This window comes from Poecilia formosa, unplaced genomic scaffold, assembly GCF_000485575.1.
Source record: "Poecilia formosa unplaced genomic scaffold, Poecilia_formosa-5.1.2 Scaffold640, whole genome shotgun sequence".
NCBI classification, from domain to species: domain Eukaryota; kingdom Metazoa; phylum Chordata; class Actinopteri; order Cyprinodontiformes; family Poeciliidae; genus Poecilia; species Poecilia formosa.
The window spans coordinates 106,940-129,526 of record NW_006800579.1 but is presented as its reverse complement, the minus strand read 5'-3'; the positions used below and the strand labels follow the sequence as shown (position 1 = coordinate 129,526).

Here is a 22,587-nt window from a genome sequence, read left to right as displayed (position 1 = left end):
ACACACACACACACACACACACACACACACACACACAAGTGGGTATAGCTAGCAGTCTTTGACTGCCATCAGGATGTCCAGACTCACTCTGACTGCTGTTTATTGAGAAGTGTGTTTTCAACAGCTGTTTAGTGATGTGGGCCTGTGAGCACGCTGTGGTTGGTGGCCTGCTCAGGCTCAACAGGAAATGAAAACCCTGAAGGTTCCTTTAGCATTGACCTCTGAATAAAATATAGAGTCCTTACTCTAAATATGATCCTTTTCATGTTGTTCGGAAAAAGGCATTACATGGGTTGATAAAAAAGAAATAGCCATGAATATTCATCACAGGAAGAAGCTGCCTTGATTTGTTACCTTCTTTCCTACTATTAAGTTTTTCCATGGACATCATCCAGCTCAATCTCTTTGGGTTGTTTTATGGCTTGTCACCTTCAGACCTGCACTGGGTTGCATATCCTCCACCTCAGTTCATGAACTGAGGTGGAGGATATAAATGACTGTATCCATGCTGTAATGAATCTCATAGGCACTGCATGTTAAGATTATTTTTGGTAATTTTTTATTTGCTGTTGACTTGATGTGTTTGCATAAAAAGAATGACTTCTCTGTAGCACATGATTTATACATGGCTGAAGCTCTTCCACTGTCTGATTATTTTGTACCAATAAGTAAAAAAAAACAAAAAAACATTTTGAGCTCTTCAGAAAATGATGTCTTACTTTTCAGTCTGATTAGAGTCAATATTGTTATTTTACTAATAATTCTAGACTGAAGTTTTGATCATGGATTAGCTAGTCAATAGCCCAACAATTACAGTTTCCTATGACTGAAAGAAAGCTAAATTTTTCCTGTCAAAAGTCTGAGTGAATGACTGAACATTTCATTCAGTCTATCATTTCTATCAGCACTTGTTTAAAATGTTCATGTCTCATCAAGTCAGCAGACTGAACACTAGGCTGATTTACAGCCACAATGGCTCTGACTTCACTCTCTTCATGCCTTAATCAGGTTCTGCTCTTCCAGAAGACTCTATGTTTAACACAGAACATGCACTGACGTTCTTTTTAATTTAACCAGTGGAGGATCTTGTTGCCCCCACCTGTGACTTTTCTTTCCCTCCAGCACTCTCACTCACCCTGGACCTGAACTGCAGCACTTCATCTGTAGGATGACTCACAGAGCTTGTTGGTGTGTTGAGTTCTTAGCACTAACTTGTCATGAATCAGATTAAACTTCTTCAAGTTAAATCTCCTTGTAGAAAATTGTTTTTCATTTACAGTTTTAACATCAGCTTTTAGCTAAGGCTTGGGAGGAGCAACATTTAATCAAACCTTATCTTGGTAATCGTGTCACACAAATGATTCAGAATCTCTACTAATGTTGCTGCAGATTGTCAAAACCAAACTATGTCTCTAAGACCACCTCTGCCTCCTCCCCATCTCTCATAAATATATCCTCTACTTCTGTCACTTCCCACTGTGGGCTGAAACACACACCCACACACACATACCTCAACATACATGAATACAAGATACTTAAACACTCTATGGCCATTTTTTTTTTACAACTTTTCACAATTCTGTAAATGATTCATACATTCTGATGTGTTCACAGCCAAGAAGCCAAACAGAGAGGATAATAAAGTCATTTCAAAATAAACCTGAAACAAGAAGTTCAACATGCCTGTGTATATTCTCAGTCATCTGGGTCATGTCTAGTACAACCGGCTGAACTTGAAGGGAGCCAGGCTTTCACTCAGTTTTCTCTGAAGATATTTCAACACCTATCCCTGTCCAGGAGTTCACACAGCAGGCCAATGCGACCCAAATACAATGTTTTGCCAAAATGTGATCTATATCTGACTTTTTCACAGCAGTCTGAACAGCACAATTCCAATTTCCTTCACCCTTCCCTTGGGGGAGGGGGGAGAATTTATGTTTTCACATCCACCTGAATAATGTGCAGTTGCGCCACTGTGAATGGTCATGTCATTTTATACATCAACAAGAGATATGCATCATAATTCTGCACAAGAAGAAGCCAGACATGGTAAATCCAAATGTAAACAACAGTTGAAAATTATAATTATGAAATGCTGAACGTAGTCTGAGTTAGTGAAACATCACTTCTCAATCCCACCACTCCTGGTCCGACTCAACATCCAAACAGACTTCACTCTAGAAGCTGCAGTCTTACTAAAGGCCGTAGTTGGTAGCTGGACTTTCTTCTCATCAGCTTCCTTCGTCTGGTGATGATCTGGTGACCATGCTTTCAGCAACTTTAAAATTCATCCATAGACAGCAGCGGCTATTATTACTGCCGTAAACAGAGCGCTCCTGTGTGACGTCCACGTTCTTATTTTGCGCATGCGGGTTGCTTTGGGGCTTATAAACTAAGAAGTCTGATTGCGGTTGCATTTAATTAGTAATAGAAACGTCCATACAGAAAAACATTGGAGATCAAGACCTATTGTCTGAATGTAGCCTTTGTCAATTCTGAAGGCTTGCAGTTGAGCTTTATAGGGAAAAGTGAGTGAAAGTCCAGTTGTCTTTTGATTTCAGCCTGCTGTGGTAAGCAGCTCAATATCTAACGTTGTTAAATCGTTTTCAGACTACAGCTGGCATCACACGGTTTTGTAGAAAGCAAGATGAGAGACTCTTCATCAGTGCAGATTGAGTGTCTGCATAACTTAGCATACTCGTATGGTACAATTGCATAGTGTTTACATACATTTCAGCGGCACCTACGTGTGGGCTATATTGCGTTCTAGATTGCAGTACTCACTCTACGCTGATTCTAGCCATTAATTAGTGGATCCAGTTTTAACTGGAAATCCTATAATCTACACTACGGCATCAGATATACACAGAGACAATGGTGGAAAGCCATTTCCTTCATACAGGGTAATTAATTCACTCCTGATATAAATATGCACCAGTGTGATGGGGAATGAACCTGAACATTCCATGACTTGGTCACACTTTTGGAAGTTCACTCCACTGATGGAGGTGTTCCATGGTCTAACCACAATATGAATCAATTATGACCAATCAGTGCTGAAGACTCAGACAGCTGCTTATAAATCTGAAGGAGCCACAAAGTAGCAGACTCTGTCTGGAGCAATCTTTCTTAGGAAAACATACAGAAACTTTGACATCAGATTTGCCATCCAAGCTCTGAGAATACAGTCACAACCTAAATGTGGAAAATCGACAGTTGGTCAACCTAAAACATCTGCAACCCTGCAGAATGACAAGAAACTCCCTCATGCACCTTTAAAAGTGCTGCCTGCTGCATCTCAGCTTTCATCAATGTTTTACTGCTTCCTATGTATAGGCAAGGCACACAATGTGTTTTATGAACTATCGTGCAAAAAAGCAGTGCTGTAGTAAAAACAGAAAGACACAGAGAGGCTCTCCATCAGCTGCTCCAGAGTACTGCAAGGTAAAGCAGGATAGAAGTTGGGATATATTAAGCAAGGCCATGCATTCCTCTGGTCAGCACAGCAGTAGTGCCAGCACCATGCAGAACAGGCGAGAGCCCCACCAAAGGGAAAGGAAGTGACTCTTGTGTGGCTTTCTTTTGAGATTGAAGTTGGTAGGAAGTCCAAACTTGTGCGTGGAGGGAAGAATCATTGTGAGAATAAATTTGATGGATTTTCTCTACATGTAGCACCTGACAAGATCCATATGGAGACTTTGACATGCAAGAGAAAGTAGTGGACACTGTCTTGCATCTGCACATAGTGGCTTCCAACACTTGATGGCTACATTTTGGTAAAAGCACAACTCAGCAGGAGGCAAATCAGTTTCATGCTGCTTGTTAAAGCTTGAGACTAGTCAATAGAAAAACAAAATATTGCATCGCAATTGTTTGTATAATATAACCGCTGAAATTTTATCACAACTTCACCTCACATGATGAACCATCAAAATATACAAAAAAACCCACCAAACATAGATCTGGATCACGTTTTGTAATGTTATCAACATGAATAAAGTAAAAGCAATATTTAATAAGTAAATATAGAAGATTTAAAGTCAGATCAGGTCACTCAAATCCATATTTTAACCAGTTATGATTTTCATCCCGACTTGCTTCCATTTTCTGACTATAAACCTTGCAACGCGTCTGGATTTCTCCTGGTAAGTTAGTATTTTGAAAATACGAAAAAAAAAAGTTCACAGAAATAATACCCAATCTGGCATATCATTTACTGTATAATATTTTTGTATGGCCTGTTTGTTGATTGTGGTTCTGGGCCCCAACTGGGTCACACTTCTGAAATATGACAGAATCTGAACCCTGATCAAACCAGACAAATATTACAGTGAGAGCCACATTTCCATGGTGACATGGACTAGAAGTGTCCTAACTTATTGCCATGCAAGCCATCATCAGGTTTAAAGCGCCTGAAGGCCCAAAAATTAGATTAGATCTAAAACGGTGATTATTTTTTAATCCTATTACCTGTACAATAATAGAAAAAACACTGAATATTTAAATAAGATGAAAAAGCTAGCCATACTTTTCTAGAACAGCGATATGTAAATCATTGACTATGCTAAACATGATGGGGGTTTGTATGTTCTCCTTATCGAAACAGAAATAATAATACATTCTAGATTTTCTAGGCAAAATCTTTTCTTGAACAAAGTTTAATTCTGAATCTCATAACTGAATATGGGTCACTCTTTCTTTGACAAATCTTGCTGTATTTAAGATTAACAGCTGCACCACACTCTTTGACAAAAAGTTACTGAATGTTTGTGGTTTTATTTCCTTTGATATTTAAATTAAAGCACCAAAACATAGTTTGTAAAGGATGAATGCTTTGTATTTTTCCATTTTAAGACTTTAACTAGACTGCATGTGCTCTGAGAAAGGCCTTGGTTGTCTGTTCTGTATTTAATACGCACCAAATGATTGGTACCATCCTTCAGTGGAGGTTGTAAATTCATTCTGATGGCTGCAAATGGCCAACAGGACACACTTTGGACACAGACTAGGAGTGTATTATAGAACGAAGGTGTCCAGCTCTTTGCTAAGAGAAGTGTTGTGTTAGATATGAGCCTGCTGTAACACAGCTGGCTGAATCTCTACCTCAGTATGTAATCCAACTCTACAGAGGCCCACCAGTCATCCCTCATGATCATTAAACATCCAGAACACAAACCACTTGAGGAGTGGAGTTTGACAATCCTGATAAAGAAGATTATTTGAAATTATGGGTTGTCAAAGCAAGTACAAAATAACTTTTTAGCATTAAAACATGCAAGGTTTGGACAAAAAGCACTACTAAGTAGCTCGTACTGAAAGTGACTAGATGAAATGAGCTGATAAACAACAGCTCCAATCAGATAAAGTGCACTGGTATACCAAAATTTAGTTTGTTTGTAGATGTTAAAGGTGGGAAATAAAACTGCTGCATCATGGAGTATAGAACAGCAAAGTTACTGAATGTAACTTTGCTGTATTCCAGATGTTCAGACCCTTTATGATCCAGTGTTGCTATGGGGCCCAGGCTTGTGTATTACTGGTTTCCACCAGATGTCTGACTTCTGCCCAGGACAAGACAGATAACACTATGTTTAAACTTCAGACCACAACCTGCAGGACATTCTATGTCACACAAATGATGAGCAAAATATTGAGAACCAAGCCTAAGTCTGAGGAGGCTTTTACGAACAGAAACATTTAGTGTGCTTTTTAGTTCTACTAGAACCCACCACCATCCGATGGACACATTTAGGTAAACTCTTAATTTTACAAGTTTTTGTTTGCTCAAATGTCTAATCATGTTAAATAACTTGTAGTATGTGTTCCGATGAGGCTCATTTGTCAGATCAAAAGTAACTTTTGAAAATAACCTTTCAGCAAGTATTAAACATACTTTCACTATAAGGCAGCATTTCTGTATTAAAATGTTTATTTTATCTTATTTATTTTAATTGTCATATTTTCATTAAATGTAAGTGGATAATTATCATTACTAAAGGAAATAAGGGCTTTCAAACATCCATCTGTGTGTTACTAATCTATACAATGTGTTTCACTTACAGATAAAGTTTGTGAAATAAATGGACTTTTCGATAATATTCTAATTTATTGAATGGGTCTGTACTATTTGTCCTGGACAAGTATTTCTTTGTTTATTTATGTTTAGTGTTTTGATCGCCATAGCAACAAATGAAAACGTGATGCGGAGTTATGGGTAACACTTTATTTGAAGGGGGGTGAATAAGACTGACATGACACTGTCATAAACATGACATAACACCTGTCATGAACATGAATAAGCCTTCACGAATATTTATGACTGTTGTCATAAAACGTGATTCGGTAAATTATGACACTTTTAATACAAAGTTGACATTATTCAAAATGTCTTTGTTATGACAACTTAACATTAACCAAGAAATCATTGCTGATATAAATTTGTTATAAAAGTATTATTGATTGCACTTTAAAAAATAGGTAACTTTATGTTATTAAAGGTAAAGTTTAAACAGTAATGATTTCTTGGTTAATGTCAAGTTGTCATAACAAAGACATGTTGAATAATGTCAACTCTGTATTAAAAGTGTCATAATTTACCAAATGACACTTTATGACAACAGTCATAAATATTCATGAAGGTTTATTCATGTTCATGACAGGTGTTATGTCATGTTTATCAAAGTGTCATGACAGTCTTATTCACCCCCCTTCAAATAAAGTGTTACCGAGTTATGTACTAAAAGAGTGTAGAAGTAGAGATAATGAGAATACTGCTTTGATTCAGTTTCATTATAAGAATGTGGATTTGAGTCTCCTTTACATAAACACAGCAGGGGATTACTCTGATGAAATTAAACACTGATCCCAGAAGCTGTTCTATGCAGCACGATTTAGAAATAATAATAATAATAATAATAATAATAATAATAATAATAATAATAATAATTTACTAAAGCATGATTTTACAGCTGACCCCAGACTTTTAGCATCATGAAAAACGATGTCTGCCTTTAAAACCTGGTCCTGGCTTGCCTCCTTACACCACTGCTGATGTCAGCTCTGGTCTGAAACTCAACCTGAGGTCCCATACAGTGAACATTCAGTGCACATAGGGTTGAGGTTGGCCATTCCAGAACCTAACAGAGCCCAATACTCTTTCTAGAAGTCAAAGAGACACCATCCTCCTCTCCTCAGGTCAGTATGTAGAGCTCCTGCACACCACAAACACTTTAGAGCACAGTCAGGCTTAACAATACTCCACACTACCAAGTCTTTCTCAAAAAAAGGGAGGTCAATATGACCATAGTGCACTGTTGGCTTTCTGCTCCAAAACAGACACATGAACATAACATCTCCTCAGAACAGAGCAGGAAAGAGAACGCACAAACACAAACAGGTAAGCATCTGCAGGTTGCTGCATTGCTTTCTACACTGATCACCTTCATTAACCAGAAACATGGCTGCATGTCAACAGGTCCTGACTCTCAGGCAGAAACCCATGTCTCCATAGAAACAGACATCTCCAGCATGTTATCCCAAACATCCACAGAAGTTTACTAGCTTTTCCTCTCAATCTCTAAAAGTACTTGTGTTGTGTTGAACAAGGCAAGAAGATAAATCTTATTTCACTCCTTATTTTCATCTTAAAATCATATTAAATATTTTTGCAATGCAACCTAAAAGCTTCAGCTTGATGATTGTCAAACAAAAAGAAAGCTTTTGTCTCAGGATGGATGAGAATGAAAAACAAACTCAGCTCATCTCAATAATGACTAAAAAGTGCAAACAAACATACATAGAAACATTCTAGTCAGTCTGGAAATGAATGGAGGCTTGTTTGCATATATTAAAAGCAGCACCTGCATTGATGAAGGCAGGAGGACCGGAGGTTCCAGTCGTTGGAGCTGCGATGTATACAGGCCTCCAGCAGGACTTAAAGCAGACAGCCTGGAATAAAGGCTGACATGTATCCTGGGACAACAGGGTCCATCCTTGGGATGCAGTGGGGTTACAAGCTTCCCAGAACCTGCAGAGTTGATGCGTAGTTCTTTAGAAACCAATCTGACGTCTGCACCAACCCATAGCCTTCATGTGAAAATCCCAGAAGCTGTCAGTTATGACAGTTATGTAGTATTATATAGCAGAGTTCAATCAGGCACCGCTACATGGCTGAGCAGCATCCACCTTTCACCTAGGTCCTCTCCTGTGAGAAGCATACATAAATACATGGTCATATATATTTATGTATGCATGAGACCAGGGTGTGGCATTCCTAGAAAACTGGACATATTTTCTGCTCTGATAGTGTCTTGATGGGATTATTTCCTCCAGGTCAGCTTCAGCTGTCAGCTTCATCAGCTTTCTGCCAAAGTTCGCTTAGTTGCCCAGATACCAAGACTGGAAGAGAAACAAAGAAGAGTCAGGATATAAACAAGAAGGAATCGGATCAGACCTGAGCAGGGATTTCCTTCAGAAGCAGAACATTCCACTTAGATGAAGACTAGAGTAAATTTGGTGTACTCTTACTTCTCTGCCTTTATTCAGCTGACTAAAAACATGATTACATTTCTATTACAAGTTCCAACCTAGAGAGTGGTAGGCATTACTGTCACTACATGCTTGCTCAGAACTGAAATGTTTTCTTTCAGAGTATTATTGCATTTTGACCTGTGATGGACTGGTGACCTGTCCAGGGTGACCCCATCGTTCACCCGTTGACCACTGGAGATAGGCACCAGCCCTGCTCAAGACCCCACCAGGGATAAGCGTGTAGGATTATCCCTGGTGGGGATAATCCTAATACCTATCCATTGATGGATAGGTATTTTTGTATATACTACAAAATTGCAAACTAAAGTCAAAAGTAACAAATTCAAAGAAAGAAAAATTTATTTGTTCTTCCAAAATCCAAATAATTCAGCTGACAATGCATTTTATAGTTCTTAAATGAAATGCAGAATAAATCAAGAGGTTTTATTTGAGCCATTTCTGCTTCAGGTTTCTGCAGCCTGAAGCCTGGAAGGCAGTGCTATCCACCAGTCAAGGTTTCTATTCAGTCCAACACCAACCAACGTCTTCATCGTTTCTTAGGTGAAGCCATTCAATCATTTTCTGCTGATGTTGCTAGCATCAGGTTTACCACTGGAATCTTATAATTTATTTTATATCAGTAATTTAGGCCATAACCTGATTCCAAGGTTGCAGAAACAGCTGTACTGACCTGGGCTTGGTACAGCCCCCCAGGGTCTCGGGGGTTGACTCCAACGAAGGAAGACCGGCTGGCAGGTGGGGTCCCAGGAGCAGAGTATGCTGAAGGAATTATACACTCTCATGTTAGTGTTATTACCAATAAAATGTTTTTCTATCATTAAGGGAAAACATCTTGTTGAAATATGTGAAGCAGAAGAGGTTCTGTGGTTGAGTTTATTTTTCCAGACTGAAAGTTAAATTGCTGAAAGAATAATTAAGGGAAAAATTTGGTATTTGGTTAGAATCGCATACAGTAAAATAAAAAAAAATAACATCAAGTTATACTCCTGTCATGTTAATGGTAGGTGGTTATGTTTTCACACATCTTTGTTTCTGTCCCATGTCAGTCCATTGTGGCTCAGCAGAGTTCATATTAGTCTGCGTGGTTCTAACTATAAATCAGAGCCTGCTTCATACAACAGAAAACAAATAAAATTACTCAAGGTCAGATAACAGCTCTTATGACCATGAGTCTGTTATTGCTGCTCCTAAACCTTGTAGTTCATGCAGATTAAAACTAAGCATGTAAACAGATGCATTCTGTGTAGACATGTATTATAGAAATAGTTGTGAGGAAACTTACAGGGTGATGTAGGGGAATTTGCCCCCCCATCAGAGGCAGAGGTAGAAGCTTTGGACTCTGTGGGAACTGCTGGTCTGGGGAGGGAGGATGCTGGTCCTGGGGGCGCTAACATCTGGGAGGAGATATAATGGCTGGGCACTTTAACCTGAGTGCTGCCATTCAGCTGCAAAACAGATGAGTGGTATAATTATCTTTTGGTAAAGAGACAGAAAAACACTGGTTTTAAATAGTAACAGGTGACACATAGAAATGTAAGCAGCATTTTAACGCTACATGCAGTGAAATGAATTCAAGATACTAATCTAACATTTTTCATATTTCAGATAACTTTTTGGGGATTTTTTTGTATACTTTTAAAAAATAATATAGGAACTCGACTTTGTCTACACAGATAATTTCATCTAATAATCCCTAAACAAGTGTGTTTTCAAAAACAGCTAAGGATGGAACTTTTAATGGTAGCATATGAATGTATCCTGTAGCGTCTACCAGAGGAGATGGAGAAGAGTCAACATCCATGGTGAGAAGGCTCTCTAATGATTCAACTGGCTCTTCACTGCAGTCAGCCAGCATAAATGTCTGAAAGGGGAAGAGTGGACCTGTCCTCACGGTCTGCTGTCCCCCACTGGTCAGCAGCAGCTGGGGGAGCTCCCTGAGGAAGTCAAGTGCTTGCTGTGCTTTCACTTCTTGGGGGGAGGTGTGTGCAGACCATGAAAGGTCAACAGATGTTTGGGCTCCAGAGGAACGTGAAGCACCCCATCCTCTTAACTTTTATTCCATTCCCAAAGAAGATGGAGCGTGTGGAGCGCTCCATCTCCTGAAAATCACGATCCATAATGCTCACATATTGGACATGTTCAGGTCACATCCCGGACCTCCTTTAGGCTGATTTATTGTTTTTTGAAATCAATCTTCTGGATCAATCTGATTAACAGATGTGACGATGGTTAAACCCTGCTCCCATAAAAGTTTCAATGGACTGTATTTGCTGTGTGGCTGGAGACCTCTGCTTCATTCTCTGGGCTTTGTGAAGCTGGAGGACAGCAAAACAGCTGAAACATTGAGTTCCTTGAAATCAGTGCTAAAAAGCTAACTGTTTATAGTGCATTCACACCAAACGCGTTTCGCGTGTCTGGTTTACATTCAAAGTCTATGTGGAGGTGTGTCAGAATAGTGCTAGCCATTGTTTTTCGTTGTTGGCCTATTTGTTGGATGTATCGGACGCTCCAAATGCACTGCAACGGGCCATCAATGCGCCTCCACATAGACTTTGAATGTAAATAAGACAAACGCGTTTGATGTGAACGCACCATTAGAGTTGCTTTTGAATCACAATCACTGGAATATTGACCAATATATTTGATGTGTAATGATGATTTTGATGATGGCACTTGACAAAATGTAACATAACTGGTTTCACAATTGGTGACTGTGTGTTGTTAAAATACTTTGAACTGACTTGTTGCTGAAATATGTTATACAAATTAACTTCTAGGAGGAGGTGCAGTGGGAACAGCAGGTGGCATAAATCCCTTCTGCTCCAGACATTTAAATCCTCACCCATGCTTTCTCATCTTCTGCACTTCCTGTCTCAGTGCCTCCTGTTTCCTCTTCCTCCTCCAAGCACAGATGTCACTGACGTTGCGATACCTCCACTGCCATTCTGGAAGGGCAGGCTGAATCAAGTCATTCCTCAGAAGTCAGGACAATGATTCCTCGTCTTCCCGTTTCAGCTTGGTCCTCTTCACCTCACAGCCCTACAATCCTGCAGCTCCTTCAAGGGTTCGGCTGTTGGGCTTCAGCGTTCTGCTGCCAGCCTATAGTCTTCTGCTGCCGGCCCCCAGGGTTCTGCTGGTGGACCCCAGGTTTCTGCTGCCGGCCTCCATGGTTCTACCGACAGCCTCCAAGATGCTGCCACCAATAGATGGCAAAAAGATTTTTTTCTTTCCTCCATAACAAGGTTTCATTTTGTTCTGTGTACTGCTCTTTGTGACAGTTCACCCAATTGTTCACTAACTTGAAATTACTTTTTGTGAAGTGCCTCAAAATGATATATTTGGATTATAGATGCAGAGGAACTTACAGAGCTGGGGGACTGATTTGCAGGGTCACAAGCCAATGAGACTAGATCCTTCAAGGGGTCCTGGGCCAGATGGGGGGGGTATCGGATTGCTCCATGAGCAAAGTAGGAAGAAGATGGAAAGTGAAGCGATGAGGAGGGATGAGGACATCTAGAGAGACCTGAAAGAATATAAAATATTTGTGAAATTTCTATAGGAAAATATCTTATAAATGTAACATACAGTATGACTGTGGAAGACCTGGTGTGTTTGTAAAGCAGAGCAAGAGAATGTTAGGGTCTCTGAGTGCTACACACCACTGTGCACTGCTATAACTGGCCGGTGGTGCTGAGTGAAGGATCCCACCCTTGGTGAGCCCTCCTGTGGAGAAGGGCTGTCCAGCTCTGCCTTCTTCACTGGGGGAGACAAACCTGTACCACAAAAAAATAAATATACACTTCAATATTAAAACCATGCACATTTCTTTTCATTGCTAAATCTTAACAATAACATATGTTAGAATAACATAACATCTATTGTTAGAAGACAGTATGTAACTCGGCATCTGTGCCGAGTTACATAGATGAAGGCACATAAAGAAAAAAAAGGTACAGCAAATATTGGTGGGGACTGTCCCCTTCATGCCAGAGTTGGTTGGGACATGTCCACACCAGTCCTTCGGGAAGTTACGCCTATGGTTGTAACATTCAGTTTAATCAGCTGCTGTTTAAAAAAGAAACAATAACAAAATCCTAAAATAAATAAATAAATGAGGTCTTGTGTGGAGGTCTTCTTACGCTGTTTTGTGTTTTTTTGTTTTAAATCGCCAAGAGAATCGGTCTTTCTTCAACTTTTGTCACTTAAGCCTGACAAAAGTCAGTCACCAAACATGGGTTTCCAAGACGTTGTGTGTATTTATAATTTTTCATTGCTGATATAAGAGAATGGAAGCTGGCTGGATAGCAGGGCACAAAATTTAAGACTTCCTGAAAAGATGAGCGTGTAGGCTTTCTGGTAAATCCTGCTCTAATGTAAAATATAGCAGATTACTGGATTAAGGAAATTTCTTTGAGAATTTGGAAACAGTTGCTTTTTATTTCCCAAAGTTAAAGATATTTTGGCTGCCTGAAATAATCTATTCTACCTCCATAAAATGGGAACAAACTGATTTAAATCCAAGTCTTTAACTGTGTTTATTCTTCTCATAATCAACAACAAATCCTGTGGATTTGGTAACAGTTGATCATTATTTGCCAAAGTTAAAGGAGGGGAACCATATATTTTAGCTGCCTGAAATAATCCGTCCCTTAACATGGCAACAAATTAATTTACCAACAAGTCTTTAGCTGTGCTTATTCCTCTGATCATCAACAACAAATCCTGCAAGTTTGAAAACATTTGCTCTTTGCCAACGTCATAAGGGGGAACCATATAATTTAGCTACCTGAAATAATCTGTTCCCCCTCCACAGCATGGGAGCTAATTAATTTACCAGAAAGTCTTTCACCATGCTTTTTCCTCTCTTCATCAACAACAAATCCTGTGATTTTGGTAGCATTTGCTCTTATTTGCCAAAGTTAAAGGGAGGGGAACCATATATTTCAGCTGCCTGAAATAGTCCATTCCCCCTGTATAACATGGAAATAAATAATTTTCTAGCAAGTCTTTAAATGTGCTTATTCCTCTCTTAATGAACCACAAATCCTATAAGTTTAAAAACATTTGCTCAATTTTTGCCAAAGTTATGAGGGGGGAACCAAGTATTTTAGCTGGATGAAATAATCTGTTCCCCCTTCATAACATGGGAGCAAATTAATTTACCTGCAAGTCTTTAACTGTGTTTATTCTTCTCATCATCAACAACAAATCCTGTGGATTTGGTAACATTTGATCATATTTTGACAAAGTTATGATGGGGGGACCAAATATTTTACCTACCAGAAATAATCTGTTCCCCCCAGATAACATGGGAGCTAATTATATTACCAGCAAGTCTTTAACCATGCTTGTTCCTCTCTTCATCAACAACAAATCCTGAGATTTTGGTAAGATTTTCTCATTATTGTCCAAGGTTACTTGAGGGAATCAATTATTTTAGCAACCCGTTCCCCCACCGTAATATTGGGACAAATTATTTTACCAACAAGTCTTTAACTGTGTTTATTCCTCTCATCATCAACATATCATGTGATTTTGGAAAATGTTGCTCATTATTTGTCAAAGTTAAAGAGAGGAACCAAACATTTTAGCTGCCTGAAATAATCCGTTCCACCTCCATAAAAGGGAGCTAATTATTTTTTTTCACAAAATTTTTACCTGTGCTTATTCCTTTTTTTATCACCAGTAAATCCTGCAAGTTTGAAAACACTTGCAGGTGTTTTGCCAAAGTTATGAGGGGGGAACCAACTATTTTAGCCACCTGAAGTAATCTGTCCCTCCCTCCCCCAGTTCTTATTCCTCTCTTCATCAACAATAAATCCTGTGATTTTGGTAACATTTTCTAAAGTTATGCCAAAGTTATGAGGGGGAGCCACACACACATGCTATTTTAGCAGCCTATATGTTATAGAGGGGGAACAGCCTGTTCCCCTTTTTAACATAGGAAGAAATTAATTTACCAGCAAGTCTTTAACTATATTTATTTCTCTCATCATCAACAATAAGTCCTGATATTTTCGTAAAATTTGCTCTTTGTTTGCCAGAGTTATGAGGGGGGGACCAAATTCTTTATCCACCTGAAGCAATCTGTTGCAGGATTTATTATTCATCAAGAGAGGAATAAAGTTAAAAATTTGGTAGTAAATTAATTTGTTCCCGTGCTATGGAGGGTGAACAGATTATTTCAGGTAGCTAAATTATATGGTTCTCCTATAATGACTCTGGAAAATAATGTGCAAATGGTACCAAAATCAAAGGATTTCTTGTTCATCAAGAGAGGAATAAGCACAGTTAAAGACTTCTTGGTAAATTAATTTCTTCTCATGTTAAGGAGGGAACAGATTATTTAAATCAGCTAAAATATATGGTTCCCCCCTTATAACTTTGGCAAATAAAGAGCAAATGCTACCAAATTCTCAGGACTTACTGTTGATGATGAGAGGAATAAACAAAGACTTGCTGGTAAATTAATTTGTTCCTATGAGATGGAGGGGGAACAGATTATTTCAGGTAGCTGAAAAAACAACACAAAACAGCCGTAAGAACACCTCCACACAAGACCTTTATTTTACGATTTTGTTATTGCTTCTTTTTTAAACAGCAGCTGATTAAACTGAATGTTACAACCTTGACATGATTATATGAGTTGTTTTTACTGAGAAATTGATCAGAAGCGCCGTGAAAATGGTCAGATCCGCCAGATCTGCCTCTCTGGCTGCAATGCGCGCTCCCGACACAGGGGGAACAGATTTTCACAGGGGAATAGAATTTCACACAAGACTGGTCAGGCTGGCCGTGCTCCGAAGCAGGGGCCTGAAAAGCAGGGCCAGGCCCGAAAAAAAGCAGGTGGAAAAGCTCTGAAAGCGAGTCGAGCTGAGCCGGTGGAAAAGGGGCATTATAAATTCTTCTGCTGACAGAAAATAAAACAATTTAAGTCTCTGTCTCTCAGGCTAACTGGTACCTATGTCCAATAAGATGTTGCTTATTGTGTTACCTCCTTCCAAGTCATCAGTCCAGTTCCTGGAGCTGCTAGCAGGAGATGCAGGTGAATTGTAATACTCCCCTCCAGGACTATCAGCATCCTCTTCAATGGAGCCGGACTTAAGGCGTTTACTCCTACAAACAGATTAGTATAATCATTCTGGACTTAAGTTACTGTTCAAAATTTTTGAACAAAAACAATAAATATGCGTAAGTGTTGTCCTGCTAAATAAAATTGCTCTTTTAATATCAAACCTGTCCTATTTATGAGTAGACATGTTGGATTACAGTAAACTCTGTCAAAAGAACACACATAAATGCATCTAATGTATGTCGCTCATAGATATTGCATGCCAACCATTTTTCTTCATAAAAGAATTTATTTAAAGAAGAAATTATGAGATGACTGGTGTAGGCATGCAAGCACCTAGCTTGCATGCCTACAAGCATGCAAGCAACTCCAGGCCTCAAGGGCTGGTCTCCTGCAACTTTTAGATGCATCTCAACTTCAACACACCTGAGTCAAATAATGAGGTCGTTAGCAGGACTCTGGAGAACCTGACTGCACTTAGGAGGTGATTCAGCAATTGGATTCAAATGTGTTGGACCAGGCAGACATCTAAGAGTTGCAGGAGACCGTCCCTTGAGGACCAGGATTGCCCACCCCTGCGCTAGCCTATCCAGTACTAAAGCATGCCTATTCAAAACTAATGCAAGCCTATCTAAAATTAACACAGGCCTTTTCAATGCTAATATATTAATTAATATGTCTCACTCTGCATATTTTCACTAATGCCACATAAATCCTCCCTTAGATCACTGATGAGAAATGATATATGCCAGGCAGGTACAAAAAGTCAACATAAAAACACAGAAGAAGCTATCTGTCTCTTAAGTTTCCCCTCCAGGGTGTGGTCTCTCCTGTTTTCAACATGTTTATTCTGCTTTACTTCAGTTCCCATCTTCTGTTTTTTCTTCGACTTCAAGCACAACCTAATAAACTTGCTAGATGAGTCCCTTGATTCTGAGTTTTCCTTTTTTAACTCTAAAATATAATCAGCATCAACTCATATAATCAACTGATTATATTATACAGATATAATATAATCAGTGAACTCAGATGCATATTTTGTGTGTGCATACCCGCTGGAGGATGTGCTGGCCAGTGACCGTCGCAGGCTGACCGGTTGGTTGATGGACTGGTTAAGGTCATAGGCTAGATGACCTTGAAGCTCCCCAATAGAGAAACCAGGTCCCACTCCTGTAACTACTGGAGCTACACATAGAAGCAAAAAACTCTCTTCAGACTTCTCTTCAGACACAAACTGAAACTTCTACACCCAAACTGTTGATGTTTTGGATCATTCTGACATTCAGATTTGGATATGAATATTTCTTAATTGGTGTTGTTCAAGACTCAAATTTTTGGGAGTTAAAGGAAGAGCTCAAAAGAAAAAAATATTTTAAATAACTAAATGGGATGTAATGGAAGGTTAAAGCACAAGTGAGTGCTAGGGAGAAAGTAAGTGAATAGTGTAATGAGAATGAAATAATAAGAGCTAAAGTTTACCAAAAGAAATGGCTACCTTAGGTAAACCCCATCAGTTTATCTCATGATGACGGTTCCATGGCATTTGTTGGTTGACACTTGTCGCATGCTAAATTTCTGGCTTAATACACTGCTCAAAAAAATAAAGGGAACACTCAAATAACGCATCCTAGATCTGAATGAATGAAATATTCTCATTGAATTCTTTGTTCTGTACAAAGTTGAATGTGCTGACAACAAAATCACACAAAAATCATCAATGGAAATCAAATTTATTAACCAATGGAGGCCTGGATTTGGAGCCACACACAAAATTAAAGTGAAATGTTCCCTTTATTTTTTTGAGCAGTATATATTAATCATTATTTTTTCCCCCTCTAGATTGTTGACCCATGCTGAGACATTGGACAGTTCACTTTCACTGCCTCGTTCAGGTAAAAAGACTTACTTCTTGAGACCTGGACCAACTCAGGAACACTGAAGACTCCTGAAGTCACAAAACTTTCCTGGAACTCTGGGCCATCTGCAGAAACAAACAGTCAGTTAAAGACTGTCGTGAGTCTGGGGAAATGGCAAATATATGCACACACACATGCACACACTAGACTTTCAACCTTCTACTTTGTCCTTACTACTCTTCAATTATTGGACATGGGATTGAACAAAATATCTGCGCTACAAAGGTTCAAAAATATTAGTTTGGAGTTTACAACTTACCTGGATTGTGACTAGAGGTTTAAGGAACAGAAAGAAGGATGAACGGAAGATGTACTAGACATTCTGATAAGACTTTGAGGATGACATGTTTTTAGAGTTTCAAGCAAGACAATGATCCCAAACACACAGCCAAGAAAACTCCTAACTAGTTTCAGAGAAAAAAAGTATCAAAAGAGCTGAATGTCAGTGTTCATAGAAAGGACCTCCAGAACTTCCAATATTTGAGGACCATTTGTGTAGAACAATGGGTCAAAATCACACCTAAATATTGCATGAAACTTGTTTGTTAGAAAGAAGAAAGACAGTCAATAAAATATTCTGAGCTAAATGACAATCCTGTGGAAACTGCTATGATCTAGCCTAACCTTCTATGTGCACTGAGATCAATTTTGTTGTCTTATACAAATAAAGAATTTATGTACCATATTTTACGCACTATAAGGCGCACCTAAAAACCTTCAATTAAACTCAAAAGCCAACAGTGCACCTTATAATCCGGTCCGCCTTATATATGGACCAATATTGACCCACAACAGGTCTAGCATTTACAGTAAGCAGCCGCCAACTTCATTTTCGTCCGTAGAAGAAAAAGCGCGTGGTGCATGCTGGGATAGTTGTCAGACCGCTGGTTTGTAATCTATTAATAAAGTTTGACTGACCTATCTACCTACCGACCGTCTAGAATCAGGTCGTCTGGAGGTCATTTAGCACCACGTTCTCCACGAACATGCTGTGCGTGAACGGAGAAGGGTGACCATCGTCTGGCCAAGCCCCGGCCTAGTCGCGGAAGGCTCTCCTTGCCGACCGGAGTCGGACTGTTTTGTTGACATTCCCTTGAGTGCAGCTCCATCTAGTGGATGCATAACGTAACTCCAGCCTCTGCTGTAGCGTCTATTCTATGCGCTTATAATGCGGTGCGCCTTATACAGTATATGAAAAAAGTTTTAAAATAGGCCATTCATTGAAGGTGTGCCTTATAATCCGGTGCGCCTTATAGTGCAGAAAATACGGTAATGTGTATGTATGGGCTGCCACCTTATGATGGTAGAGGGGTTTGAGTGTCTCAGTGATCCTAAGAGCTATGCTGTTTGGGGCTTCATGCCCCCTGCATACCATTTTGCACCCAAGACCTATCTGGCTTAGGTGACCTATCACCCAAACCAGACAAGTCCTAGGCAAGGAACCAGACAAAGCGCAGCCCGAAGACTCCTTATGACAAGCAAAACCATTGGAAACAATGTTCCCTCGCCCAGACATGGGTAATTGGGGCCCCACTCTGGAGCCAGGCCTGGCGGTGGGCCACGTTGGCGAGCTCCTGCTGGCCAAACTTTAACCCATGGACCCCAGTCTGGCACAGTCCAAAGAGGAGATGTGGGTCCCCCTTCCCAGTGGCTCACCACCTGTGGGAGGGCCGAAAGGATCAGGTGCAGTGTGTGATGGGTGGTGGCCGAGGGCAGGGACCTTGGCGATCCGATCGTCGGCTACAGAAACTGGCTCTTGGGTCATGGACAGTGGCGCAACTGCACATTATTCAGGTGGATGCGAAAACATAAATCGCGCCCCCCCACTGAGGCGAGGATACGTTAAGTGTGAAACTCGTGCTAGATTTACCTCATTATGTGCGTGAGGTGAAGGAGCGTAAGGCGCGCTGAAGTGTATGGGAAAACATAATCGGCACCCTCCAGACGGGGTTTTGGCGCCCCCTCTGGTGCTGCGCCCCTATGCGTTGCATGCGCTGCATACCCACTTTTTGCGCCACTGGTCATGGAATGGCACGTCTCTGGTGGGGAAGAAGCCTGAGCAAGTGTGAGGTTGAGAGGTTCTGGCTAGAAATAGTCGGTCTGACCTCGACACATGGTTCTGGTTCTGGAGCCAGTCTCCTTGAGAGGGGTTGGGCATTCTTCCACTCTGGAGTTGCTCATGGTGAGAGGCACTGGGCAGAAGTGAGCATAGTTGTTGCCTCCCATCTTGGGTGCCTGTACATTGGGGTTTACCTCATTGAAAATGAAGGTAGCCTCCCTCCGCCTATGAGTTCTGACTGTTTGAGCTTATGTGGCAAACAACAGTTCAGATTACCCACCCTTTTTTGGAGTCCTTGGAGGGGGTACTGGAAAGTGCTCCTCCTGGAGACTCCCTTGTTCTGCTGGGGGACTTTAACGCTCACATGGGCAATGACAGTGAGACCTGGGAAGAGTGGCTCCTCTGATCTGAACCTGAGTGGTGTTCTGTTGTTAGAGTTCCTGGCTCGCCATGGATTGTCCATGTTTAATCTTATTGTTGATGTTCTTGTTGACTTCCTGTTGTGGGTGGAGATTTACACAGGTGGGTGCAATCTGCTAATAAAAGGCCACAGGTTGCTCTGGTGATCACTGCACTCAGGCCAAAAGAAGCTTAAGGCTGTGTTGTTTTTCCTTCTTCACCACCCGGCATTTCCAGCCCTTTAAAGATGACAGCATCAACAGGTTACGGGCCCAGGAAGGATTTTGGAAGCCGATGGAAATGATTATGCTTTGACGGAGATTAAAAGAAGTATGAGTTGTGGGACACAAAGTTTTTGGCCCACTTACGTCTACTTGAGCTGAAGAATACCATATTACTGAAGGGCGAACCAGATGATTCGGAAGAAGACGCCACCAAAAATGAAGAGGCGCATGCAGAATTAATTCAAGTCTTGGACGATAAGAGCCTTTCCCTTGTCATGAGAGATGCTGTGGATGATGGCAGAAATGCCTTAAAGATCCTCAGAGATCACTATGCTAGTTCGAGTAAGCCATGAGTGATTAGTTTGTATACGGATCTGACGTCTCTTCAAAAAGGTGTCAATGAGAACGTCACTGATTATATTATCTGAGCAGAAACTGCAATCACAGCGCTGCGTAATGCAGGAGAAGTTTTAAGTGGTGGCCTGCTGACAGCAGTGACTTTAAAAAGCCTGCCTGATGAGATCAAACCATTCTCTGTTTATGTTAGACAGAGTGATGAAAAGTTAATTTTTGCCCAATTTAAAACGAAGCTGAGAAGCTATGAGAGCACAGAGAAGTTGTGTGTTGCTGGCTCAGCTGAAGATAGTGTGATGAAAGTTAAAGGAAGAGACAATTGGAGTATAAAACTCACCTGTTACAACTGTGGCAAGAGAGGGCACAAAGCCCTGGATTGTCCTTCAACCTCGGGCGAGCGCAGAGAGCCAAAACAGTGGTATAGTTTCTGCAAGAGCGCCACGTATAAGGACTTAATTGTCGGCAGAAAAGGCGAGACAAGCTCAAGCGAGCAATGGATGAGGAGGATCATACATTTGCTTTCAAGGTGAAACAGATCGACAATGCCCAGATCTATGGCACGAAGGTGAAGGGTCTCATGGTCTACTTGGGTGCAACAAAGCACATCATGACAGACGCTGCAAAATTCAAGGATTTCAACTCGACTTTTAAGCCTCAGAGCCATATTTTGGAGTTGGCTGATGGCGTGAGGGCCAGTGGCATTGCACTGAAGAAAGGCACCGCCAGAGTTTGCTTGAGAGACAGCAACGGCCGAATTGTGGAGATGATGTTAATGGACATCTTATACGTGCCGTCATTTTCCCAGGACATCTTTTCGGTTAAAGCTGCAACTGCCTGAAGAGCGCCAGTCATCTTCAAAGATGGACAGAACTGGCTCATCCATAAAAATGGTACGGCTTTTTATATTTATGGTTATGACAGACTGTTCTATTGAAATACTCTTACAGATGATGTTGATGCCTGCTATGACATCCAAACGTGGCATGAAATTTTAGGTTACTGTAACTATGATGATGTGTCAAAGTTGGAGGGTGTTGCAGATGGAATGAAAATTATAGGTAAAACTGAAAAACCTGATCTGAAATGTGAAGTATGCATAAAGGGTAAATTTGCTCAGACCAAGAGTAGAGATCCTGATGAAAAAAACTAAAGATGCACTAGATCTTGTACATGCAGATCTGGCTGGACTAATAGAACCAGCTGCTAAAGATGCTTCTACAGATGATTAGTCAGGTGCTATTTTTACCTATTTTCTGAAAGCTAAGAGTGATATTGTTAAAGGGACAGAGAAGTTTATTGCAGATCTGGCACCTTATGGGAAAATCCAATGTATAAGATCAGATAATGGAACTGAGTTTATATCAAGAGAGTTCCAATCATTGCTTAGTCAAAATGCTATTAGACCCCTTATTCTCTCCATTAGAATGGGACAGCTGAGAGAACATGGAGAACTGTCTTTGAAATGGCAAGATGCATGTTAATTGAGAGTAAACTGCCTAAAGATTTATGGACATATGCAGTTCAGACGGCTGCTATTATCCGTAATAGATGTTACAATAGACGTGTTGAGCAGACTCCATATTACATGTTAACCGGAAAGAAACCTGACCTTTCAAAAATGACGACTTTTGGATCTGAATGTTATGCATATAAATATGACAAGAAAAAGTTGGATCCACGTTGTGAAAAGGGAATTTTTGTTGGTTATGACAAAATTAGTCCTGCATATCTTGTTTTTTTTATCCAGACACAGGTAGAGTACTTAGGAATAGGCTGGTAAAGTTTACCACAAAAAGTACCAATGAATGTGACACTCAGACTGATGATGACATAAATGAGAATATTTTACTCAAGAAGAAAGTTGAAAGTGAGCAATCAAAAACAGATTTGAGACACTTTATAAGGCCAGATATGTAGCAAAAGGCTATAGGCAGGTTGCTGGTATTGATTATAATGAGACTTTTTCCCCGACTGCTGATATGGCATCTGTACGTGTTCTAATGCAGCTTGTTG

The 22,587-nt window shown here is 40.2% G+C and overlaps 1 protein-coding gene and 1 long non-coding RNA gene across 2 annotated transcripts in view; both read right to left on the bottom strand.

Annotated features, from left to right (window-relative positions):
• Positions 1 to 6,650: 6,650 nt before the first annotated feature.
• The window catches only part of nfic (nuclear factor I/C), a 42,108-nt gene continuing 26,171 nt past the window's right edge, over positions 6,651 to 22,587 (bottom strand). Inside the window, exons 6-13 of the mRNA XM_007541897.2 lie at positions 17,529 to 17,603; positions 16,675 to 16,807; positions 15,545 to 15,666; positions 12,210 to 12,323; positions 11,916 to 12,073; positions 9,833 to 9,995; positions 9,221 to 9,309; positions 6,651 to 8,397 (exon numbers count right to left, since the gene is read on the bottom strand). Of these exons, the coding sequence (XP_007541959.1) occupies positions 8,377 to 8,397; positions 9,221 to 9,309; positions 9,833 to 9,995; positions 11,916 to 12,073; positions 12,210 to 12,323; positions 15,545 to 15,666; positions 16,675 to 16,807; positions 17,529 to 17,603 (875 nt within the window). The 3' untranslated portion in view covers positions 6,651 to 8,376. The remainder of the gene's footprint in view (positions 8,398 to 9,220; positions 9,310 to 9,832; positions 9,996 to 11,915; positions 12,074 to 12,209; positions 12,324 to 15,544; positions 15,667 to 16,674; positions 16,808 to 17,528; positions 17,604 to 22,587) is intronic.
• LOC107834485 (uncharacterized) lies at positions 12,714 to 13,716 on the bottom strand. The gene is made up of 2 exons (XR_001660276.1): positions 13,337 to 13,716; positions 12,714 to 13,182 (listed from the first exon to the last, which is right to left on the bottom strand). It is a non-coding gene; the product is annotated as an uncharacterized LOC107834485 (long non-coding RNA).